Source organism: Morus notabilis, unplaced genomic scaffold (assembly GCF_000414095.1).
Source record: "Morus notabilis unplaced genomic scaffold, ASM41409v2 Scaffold931, whole genome shotgun sequence".
In the NCBI taxonomy this organism is placed as follows: domain Eukaryota; kingdom Viridiplantae; phylum Streptophyta; class Magnoliopsida; order Rosales; family Moraceae; genus Morus; species Morus notabilis.
The window spans coordinates 61388-71771 of NW_010360641.1; the positions used below are offsets into that span (position 1 = coordinate 61388).

The 10384-nt window shown below is 32.6% G+C and overlaps 1 protein-coding gene across 1 annotated transcript; it reads right to left on the reverse strand.

Moving 5' to 3' along the window:
- Positions 1 to 2485: 2485 nt before the first annotated feature.
- Positions 2486 to 7669, reverse strand: LOC21388688 (glycosyltransferase family protein 64 protein C5). Its single transcript, XM_010096874.2, has 4 exons — positions 6800 to 7669; positions 6591 to 6713; positions 4494 to 4661; positions 2486 to 4288 (listed from the first exon to the last, which is right to left on the reverse strand). Exons 1-4 carry the CDS (start codon positions 7136 to 7138, stop codon positions 2606 to 2608), a joined length of 2313 nt encoding a protein of 770 aa, XP_010095176.1. The 5' UTR covers positions 7139 to 7669; the 3' UTR covers positions 2486 to 2605.
- Positions 7670 to 10384: the final 2715 nt, after the last annotated feature.

The window sequence follows — 10384 nt, forward strand, 5'->3', positions numbered from 1 at the left end:
CACAATGTTAGAGTTGTGTAAATCCGAAAATCTCGCAACTAACTTTTAAATTGAGTGAATTAAAGTTCTGTTCATTTCACAAATTTGAGTTTAAAATTTAAATTTTATTATAGTTAAAAATTTTAAAAAATAATCACATTTAATTTTTTTAATACAGTAAAAAATTCTCATATAAAATTAAATTTTAAACTCAAATTAAAAACTCAAATCAATAAACTAAACGAACATTAAATCTTTCAATTTCTTATTTTACTGTATTAGTTTGGGAACGTCCAAAGGAGCGTACTTAATCTTAGACATTATCAATTACACTATTAATTATAAATAATGTGTGAATCATTTGCATTTTCACAAAAAACTGCGTATAGTTAAACGTAAAAAAAAAAAAAAAGAAAACACATACACACACACAACTTATGCAGTAACTAATCTATCTATAATCTATGTAAGTATACTTAAAGTATAATTATCCTGATCGTATTATAATTTATAAAGATATGTATATTACTTGATTTGTAGTAGATGATTAATTGTCAACTGTTTACTATCAATATCTTTAATTTGCAAGCGAACTTTTCTTTTTACGTATATTTCTCCTTCCATTGATTTCTCAATTCGTCTTTTTTCTCTCTTTCCAGTCATATGGGCTCTCTTCTTTTTGTTTTTTTTTTTGTTTTTTTGCGTAAGAGTCCTTTTGAGAGCTTATGATCATTTTTTCTTTTTCTTTTTAGATCATACTTATCTTCTTGATGTTTTGTCATGGTTGATTTTTTTTTGTTGTTGTCTTTTTTATATTTTTTTATCATTTAATTACTTTTTGTTGATACTACTTTCTCTTTTTTTTTTTTTTTTTTCCTTTTTCTCTTAATTCTTTTTTTGAGAGAGAATACATATATAAAATTATACGACTCTTCGTGAACATACTATTTTTTCGTCTACTATTTATAAAAATTATTCGTTTCTTCGTGTGTGTGTATATACACACTTTTTGATGTGGTTTATTTGGAAGAGATGCTCGTAATATTATTATTTTTTTTATAGGGCGATGCACGTATAATTCTTTAACTATGAATAGATATATCTTTTAGAATCTCAATAATCTCTCGTGTTTATGAGTTGTAAAGTTTCAATTGACAAAAATGTAAATTTTCATCAATATTTATTAATTAAAAATGACAACTTTTTACTTGTAATAAATTTAAAATTCTTTGATATAATATTAAAAATGATTTCTTTTTTTTTCTTCTCCTGTAAAAGTTGCAAAAGCCTTCAATTTACAAACTCATTGCGCAAAAACAAATACTTTAACAATAAATCAATGGAAAAATTTCACTTTAGTACCCATTGCATTTTTAAACATGACGTTGAACTTGATTTGTCCATAATTTTTTTAAAAAAATTTATTAAAAAATATTTAAAAAATAAATTCAAATTTCTATTCCTCTCCCTCTTAGTTTTTTTTTTTCATTTTAAGATTTTCAAATATTTTTAATGTATTTATAAAAAAAATTCTGAACAATTGAAGTATAAAGATAAAAATGACATTTCACATCCCAAAAAGGTCTCAGGGTATTAAAAAATAATTTTCTAAAACGTTAATGTTCTCGCATGAAATTATTAAAAATATAGGGTACCGAATTCATATTTTAATATAACATAGAATACCAAATATTCTAGACAAATCAAGTAGAAGGGCATAAATGACCTTTCACGTCCTAAAAAAATGCCTCACGATACTAAAATATGATTTTTTAATACATCAAGGTACCCGCATTAAATTGTTAAAAATATAAGGTACCAGACTTATATTTCAATATAACACAGATACTAAAATGAAATTTTCTCAAAAATCAATGTAACACGTGGCTCAAACCCAATGAACTTTGCACTATATTTATCATCTATTGATAGTCTGCGAGCAACATCTGTACGTAAATCATACAAACTAAAAAGAAAGAAAACAAGCAAGAAAGGATGTCAAAGTATGATCTATAGCCTCTTTTATATGAACTTATAGATATGCTCAACTTTATGTATTCTCTACCCGTAAACGTGAACCATGATGATGGAGTAAAAAATAGCTATAATGGAGTTTATGTTATGGCTCATTCGTATTAAGTACTCAGACACTGATATAACGTGAACCATGATGATGGAGGAGAGTTCTAAAATTGCTGATAATCCTGCCCAACAATAACGATACAAAACTAAAAAAAGTAGCAAGGATGAACATAAGTGATAAATCTGAATACATGCTCTAAGAGGACCATATTCTTTAATTCTCCTCTCTGTTAACTAAAATTTGAACCTATTAAAGCGTTAACATCTGGAATGGGGCATTGAAAAAGCACTATTCTGGAGAATACCAACATGGAGGAATAAAAACCAACCCTAGAATTTTCATTAAAAGAAAAGCCATGAACAAGACCAATGACCATCTGAACAACAAAAAACTATTCACAAAAAAAAAAAAAAAAAAGCCCATTCCCCACCTCATGTTCACAAGGGGAAAAAAAAATATAGACAAGAAAATTACCTAGACGGCTAGAACTTTACCAAAAAGTATAGGAGATGGATAAACAAGAGTCAAGAAGAGATTTCATCACTATACATCCCAACCATCCTTCCTGTCATTGAATTTCCACTTATGCGCAGCCAAACTTCCGTACATCTCGGAGAACTTCATCAGGCAGTCGGTTCTTTTCTGAAAGTGCACCTGCGTATTCCGGCTGATCGCCGCACCGGACAATTTGGATGTGTCTATAGTCCATGTTGGTCTTACATAATCTACTCTCCTACTTGAACTAGCATTTGCATACAAAAAATTCATAAGCACATCTTCACAGTTAAAGTATTTGTCAACCACTTCCCTACCTTGCCTAGCTTCTTCACTCCAATACCTCTGAAAAGCCGTTTTACTATCAATGAAAGCTGCCCCCGTGAGGATCATGTTGTAACCTTTATGTCTTCTGGCAAACTGTTCACCCCGATACTTTAATTGGCTTCCATGGCTGAGCCGGGGATAGAACCCCACTATGCGATCTGGATGTTGGCGCCAAAGTTTAAAGCCACGCTCAAGGTCATCACAAGTCATCATAATGTCGTCGTCAAGCTCAAGAACAGCTCGCGTCTTAATCAATGAATCCTCCTTGAACCGATTATTCAGTGAGTTCTCTTCCTCGATTCTGATCCTAATTGGCACCGTTGAGTCAAAATCACTCACTCTAGGAGGTGTTCCCTTGTTCCATACAACAACAATTTCTCTGACTGAAGAACATCTAGAGTAGTGCTTCACATACAATTTTAAATTCCAAAGCCGAGCTTCATAGGTCATTGTTAACAAGGTGAACTGCGCGTAATGACCTTTCCATGGATAAGCTTCTTCTGCACCACTCCCACCATAGATAAACTTAACCCCGGTGCACATTGCCACAACTCCGACTATGAAAATAATGGCAAGAACTAATCTTCCAGCACAACTATTAGGCCTAATCCTACCTCTAAGGTATGAACCTGATCTGTTCAAGCGGCTACAAAACCGTCTCACTTTGGAAGAGAACAAGTATGACCTTTCCCAGGACAAGAATGCATCACTTCTCTTCCCTGAACTGTGAGTGCACCAGTTAAGGGGAATGATGCACTTCACAGTTCCAAGCAACAAACCCAATAATGCAACAAGTAGGAGAGCAACTGCAACTGAAGTACAGCCAAGAATAAACCGACGGACTGAATCGCCAGAAGGGACTCGGTCTCCATCCATTACTGCAATCCATTTACCATTACTTAACTTCTGAACATCCAGTTGATGGTAGCGAGCGCCATTCCAAGCATTCCGACCCTTAGTTGGCTCTGCTAGGCCTAAGGGCACTTCGACTTCTTTGTATTCATATTTGGTAAGAACTTCCACCCTGAAGACGCGTACTTGTCTTCCATATGTTTCACCACAATCTTGGCCAATGCGGTAAAGGTGTCCGTCATAAAAAAATGGTCTACCACCATTACGAGCCCCGAAGCTCTTATCTGTGTTATATATAGGATTCTTTCTGTGTGGTTTCCAAGGACCAAGAATTGAGCTGCTATACCAGATTTCTAATTGTCCATTCTTTTGGGTTCCGAAACCGCTGTGATCAGAACCAAAGAGCCAATACATATCATTGTATTTGATGATAAATGAATCAACAAGAGGTTTCTTCATGATTACTTTCTTCAGTCTCCACTGCAGAGGAAATTTAACCGCTTGGTACAAACGAAGTTCCCCTTTCACACTACCTTCGGGCATCATATATATCTGTAAGAAACAATAACGAGATTGAATTTAGATAAATAACAGAGTCATGAGTTCCTAAGCTCGGAAACTCAGACTGATGTGTACCAACCAATTGTGATTGAAACATTTTATAGGTCCATTCTACATTTTTTTTTTTTAAATGAAGAATGAAGTATTTAAATGTCTGAAAAGTTTATGCATATTAAAGAAATTTTATATTACTTACTTGGCCGAGGTCCTCAAAAACATACGGGTAAGAAAGATGCCACTCTTCATCCAAGGCTATGCCCAACTGTTGCCATGTTGCTCCCCCATCAGTACTTTTTGCAACTCCAATATCGCCTTGCATAGTTATTGAATTTTTGGTTTCATAAAACAGGTACAAAGCATCACTCTGGAAAAGGAAAATAAATGTATATGGTAATTAGTTGTTTTTCCAATGTGACACGGTACATGTGTACACACATGCGTAACCACGTCTACGACTTTTCTAGCACCTGATTTAGTCAATTAGCTGGTCAATATAGTGGTTTACCAAATGAAGGCACTTTCTGAGAGATTTTGGGTGATTAAGCGGAATATGGATGAGTTACTTGAAGACAAAATTAAGAGAGAATAAATCATAATCAAGTGCAACAAACAGAAAACTGTTTTGACTTCTGTTTCTACCATAATGACAATGAATATTTTTATGAGAATATACAACATGGGCGTCACAAGTTATCATATAATTAATTAATTTAATTAATTAATTAATATTTTTACCCGGGGTAATGGCTATTTCATAGTCCACACAGGGCCTCATGACTCGTATTTATATATTCTCAGGTTCTTAAAGCATCTTTATCAAGAAATAGACCAGCAAACATTTATGCCTTTACCTTGCGATGTCGCTTTGAAAAGGGCCTCGTCAACAAGAAAATTCAAGCCCTTCATTAATCCTAATCCAGTTATTAAACAAATACATCTTAAAAGCTTTGGTTAAAGTCCTCAAATGCTAGAGAAAAAGGTTAAACTTGTCAAAGTTAATAATTGAAATATTTAAGTCACTGTTGAGTAAATTGGACAAGGCTTAAATGCTGAAAGTTTTCCATCTCTACTACTGAAAATTTCTAAAGTAGAAGACTAGAAAGGTCTATTACATATCACATACACAATGGCTGACGTTTAAACAGCTATACAGGAATCTCAATGGGGGCGTTCCTTGTACAGTAATATCTCACTTAACCTAGTACTTAAGGACACGTACTTTGTATTATTATTATTATTATTATTATTATTATTATTATTATTATTTAACAGTGGTCCACTACAATTTGCAATTATTGATAACCTATTATAATGAACCAACTTGAGAAAGTTCAACAACATATACAATGGCTTTTTTTTTCAGGGTACTACACAGCAGACATTAATAAAAAAATAAAAAAATAATTCACTTTTCGTTCTACTTAAAATAAATAAATAAATAAATTTGACTATGAACAGCAATTGCTTTAACATCATTTAAAGCGTCTCCCACCCAGTTTCGTACTTGGAAGCCCTCATAACTCTCCTCTAAAACCAGTTTACAATGGTTAATTTGCCTCTCCTTGAAAGTTTTAATTCTTCTCTAAATACCCAAACAGACAATTACCAAAAGAGAGCACAATTTTTTTAAGGTAATTGATACGAATGGTCTCTAAACTTGTTAAAAGGTGACAATTTAGTCTTTAATTTTTTTTTTGACAAAATGACTCCCAAATTATTTAAAATGGTGTAATGTCATCCTTTCCGTTAAATGTCATCTAAAAATATAGACTAAATCTTAACATATTAAAATCGATTGGGTCTAAAAAATTACATCATAAAGAAATAAAGGATCATAATATTATTATTTTAAATTATTATGTCATTATTTTTTAAACGGTATTGACAAAAAGAATTATATTACACATTTTTAAATAATTTAGAATTCGTTTTATAAAAAAAAAATTTAATGATCAAATTATCACCTTTTAAAAAGTTTATAATAGACCGTTCCTGTAATTTACTTTTCTTTTTTTTCTTACAAGCTAGAATTATCTGAGGTTCTATTTCTCAGGACCACCTACCCACCTAGTAATAATTTTTTATTTTTAAAAAAAAAACCTTCATAGAACAAAGCATTGCTAAGGCAGAAGAGTGAATATATTTGCTAATGTTTTCCTTTTTTTCTCATAAAATTCTTGTCCTCCATACTTGACAGTGACAGTTTTTTTTAGGTGAATACTAAACAAAACAACAAGCTCTTTGTTTTTTATTTTATTTTTTCAAAGCCAAATTGAAAGGAGATTTTAGCTACCTGAACGTAGAGAAAAGGATCAGCCACAAAATTACTTGGGAAACCGGCCTCCGATACCGATGCACACGTCACGACCGGATTCGCCACCGGCCAGGCCGCACTCTCGTCGCTCCAAACATTCTCCTATAAAATTTTTTTGAAAAAAAAAAGATCAAAATTAACCAAAAAATAATAATTTAATTAAAAAAATTGAAGAAATTAGAACTTACAGCCTCAATGGGTTGGAGGGAGAAGGGAGAGTCGCCGAAGAAGACGCCGACGGACCACGAGCCCTCATTGTCGTCGCGGCAACCAAACGACGACAGACCGGTCGTCGTTCGGATGCCGGGGGCGAAGGCGAAGCGCGCGTACAACATGGCGAGCGATCCAAACAGCGCGAGGCAGGCCACGAAGAACACGAATCCCGAGGAGAGCAGAAACCGCTGCAGCTGGTGGTGGAGGTGTTGCTGGCACCAACACTTCATGCTGACGTGGCTGCAGCTCCCTCCTCCTCCGCCGCCCCCGCCGCCGCTCACTCCGTCTGGGCCCACAATCGGGCTCGAGCCCATCTCTGACTACTAGTAACAAGAAATAATAAAAATAAAAAGAAAATGAACAAGAAACACGAAACCGCCGAGGACTAAAACGACGCCGTGTTAGCTACACGTGGCATCGGCGTCGGCGGCGAGAACATGGTTTCCTTCGGTCACCTTCATTTCATTCTCTTCTCCGAATCTGAGTTTTTCTTTTTCTCTTTTTGTTGTCGTTTTACTTCTCTCTTTTTAATCGGAGGGAGACTAAAACGACACCGTCTCGGGTACACGTGGCGGCGCCGCCGTCGTCGACGATACGAGGGATTAATCTGAGAATTTTTTTTTTTTCTCTTTTATTTATCACTCTCTGGTTTTGGTATGGGGAAAAAAGTTAACAGACAGACTCTGAAATGCGGGGTTGAACGAAATTGAGAAAAGATGAAGAAAAGAAGCGTTACCCCCAATGTGGGCGTGTGTATATCTATATCTATATGTGTATATATAAGTGTATATGTATACAATTCAGTGGTGTTTGTATTGTATTCTTATTTCCTTCCCTTTTGCGCTTTCCTTTTCTCTTCCATGTATGGCATGTAATACGCGAGGGGTTTATATATATATATATATATATATATATATATATATATATATGTATATATATGCACCGCTGGGGTGTCCCACTCGCGGAGAGACCGAGACTGTCTGACACTCGCGGTTTGCTGAGGAAATGTGCCCGTTGAGGGTTCATGAAAGCGACTCGTGGGGATACTCCGGAGAGAGTGCAGGTCACGCGTGGAGATTTCTTATTTGTTTAATTTGCTTTTCTCTCTTTCTTCTTCTTCTTCTTCCGTTTCGTTTCAAAGTTTTATGCTTTTTAGCGTTTCAAATTCAAAAGAAGGTTTTTGGTTATTTACTTTTTACATTTTAAAAAAATTAAGATAAGGAAGAAGGAGCCGGTTTTACTTTGTCGATTAAGAAATTTGATTTAGGATTTTTTTTTTTTGGCGCTTTTGAAAAAAAAATAAAAAATAAAAAACCCTAAAAAAATAAGAATAAAAATGAAATGTGCTTAGAGGGCTTTGCATTAGGTGTTAGGGTCCACTAGAATGAAGTGGGACTAGAATTTTTGTATGCATGGAGGGTGTGTTTGGAAATTTTGTTTAGCTTTTAAGATTCTATATATTGTAAAGAGATTTTTTTTTTTTTTTGTGGGGATATTATAAAGAGATTTTGAGCTTGTTCTTTTAGAGTTTAACTTAAATATAATTTTTGAGTTGAATTTGAGTTATAACTTGAGTTGAACTTGTAACTTGAGTTTGTGTTTGGTTGTGTACATTTTAGTTATGATTTGAGATAAGAATCTTTTGAGTTTGTGTTTGAGTGAGTCAAAACTTGAATTTATATTTAGATAGTATTTAAATAAAAACTCAATGTTGATGAAAAATTTTAATAAGGTATATGGGTCGGGTTTTATTTGTCTTTTCTAGTTATGATTTGAGATAAGAATCTTTTGAGTTTGTGTTTGAGTGAGTCAAAACTTGAATTTATATTTAGATAGTATTTAAATAAAAACTCAATGTTGATGAAAAATTTTAATAAGGTATATGGGTCGGGTTTTATTTGTCTTTTCGTTGTCAATGCATAGAAAAAAAATCATCTCAATCAGAATTAAAACGAAGAAGTTATAGCATTTTTAAGAATAGAAAAAATATTGTTCATTAATTTGAGTTCGAGTTTCTGAACTCGAGTTAAAGTGGAAACTTGAATTCGAGTTTAAACTCGAGTTTAAACTTAAATTTAAACTTAAAAGAATATGAACTCGAATAAAATTGTAACCTGAGTTACATTTTTTTGAATTTTTTACTCAAAAGAACAAGTTCTTTATCACTTGGGATGATAAGAAAGGGAATGATTAAGGTGGATTTTTTGATCTACTTGGTGTTTTTTTTTTTTTTTTTTTTCCTTTGAGGATTTTAATATAAGTGGGTTATCATTAGAGCTATTGATAATGAGTTAATGTGGTAGGTGAAAAGGTAACATCAAAATATTCTACCAAAGCATGGTAAAATGATAAAAACTTTGCAAAATTTTTGAGCACTTATAAAGCTTATATTATCAATTTTTTATTTAATTACATTATACATATGCTGATATAAATACACATATATTTATATGAACGAGTTTTTAATTATATTTACTTTTTAGATTAAATATAAAACTTAATGGAGTTACATAATAAAAATCTAATTTTATTAATTACCATATGTATATAAGTATATACAATTACAGAGTAATATATCATTATGACATTGTGTGATTGAAAAATATCACTCACAAGGACTATTTTTTTAATGTTCTCTACTTTTTTAAATATTATGAATACTTTTTTTCCTTTAAAACTTTTTACGGAAACAACGTAACATGGTCTGCCAATTGTAATGATATAGAATATGAGAAGAGATGCTTTTATAATTTATAAATAACTAAAATTTATTGACTCACATATTTGGCTTATAAATAAATATCTATCCATATCTTTAATGTTAATTAAGATCCAAGTTCGAATTCACAATGCTAAAAGGAAAAAATAAAAAGAACAAATTTAGCCATGTTCGTTTCGCTGATTCGAGTTTAGAATTCAAGTTGAGATGTGATTTTATGTGAGAGCTTTTTACTGTAGCAAAAAAGTTAGATGTGACTGTTTGTGATAGCTTTTTACTGTAGCAAAACTCGAATCAGCGAAACGAACGAGATGGGTACACATTGAATATGCATAATGTTAAACTGAATTTTAACAAAACTTTTTTTTTTTGGATAATGTTAAAACATTTTTAATGTTTCGGATGGGTACACATTGAACAAAACATTTTTTTTTTCGGAGCAAAAAAAAAAAATGTGTTCTCACAGCCACAGGTGATATACAAAGAGAGATCCAATAGAATTGTCTTTTGGCTGGTCAAACTGAATTTTATTGACCAAGCAAGAGATCCAATAGAATTATCCCAAATAATAAGACCAATTAGAAAGTCTCATTTGCAACTTTATAATAGGTTATATATGCTATTCTAGAATTATAAACATCTCAATCTTTTCCGTACCTCTTTAATATTTACATTTCAAGTACTCCTTCCAAGTTTTTTCTTTTTTTTTCCTGCTACAAAGTACTCCTTCCCAAGTTAATCAAAGGGTTAGCATTTCCAATTTGATATTCGGCATCTCAATAGAAAAAGAAGAGATTCCTCTTAATATATTTTATGATAATGCAAATTATTTTCTATTTCA

What these genes read in the sequence shown, in the direction of transcription:
- LOC21388688 (XM_010096874.2), bottom strand. Translation starts at nt 7,138, where the DNA reads ATGGGCTCGAGCCCGATTGTGGGCCCAGACGGAGTGAGCGGCGGCGGG. An exon ending in CCCTCCAACCCATTGAGGCT is followed by an intron (nt 6,714 to 6,799) that starts GTAAGTTCTAAT and finishes AAAATTTTATAG; the next exon opens with GAGAATGTTTGGAGCGACGA. An exon ending in ATCCTTTTCTCTACGTTCAG is followed by an intron (nt 4,662 to 6,590) that starts GTAGCTAAAATC and finishes TTCCTTTTCCAG; the next exon opens with AGTGATGCTTTGTACCTGTT.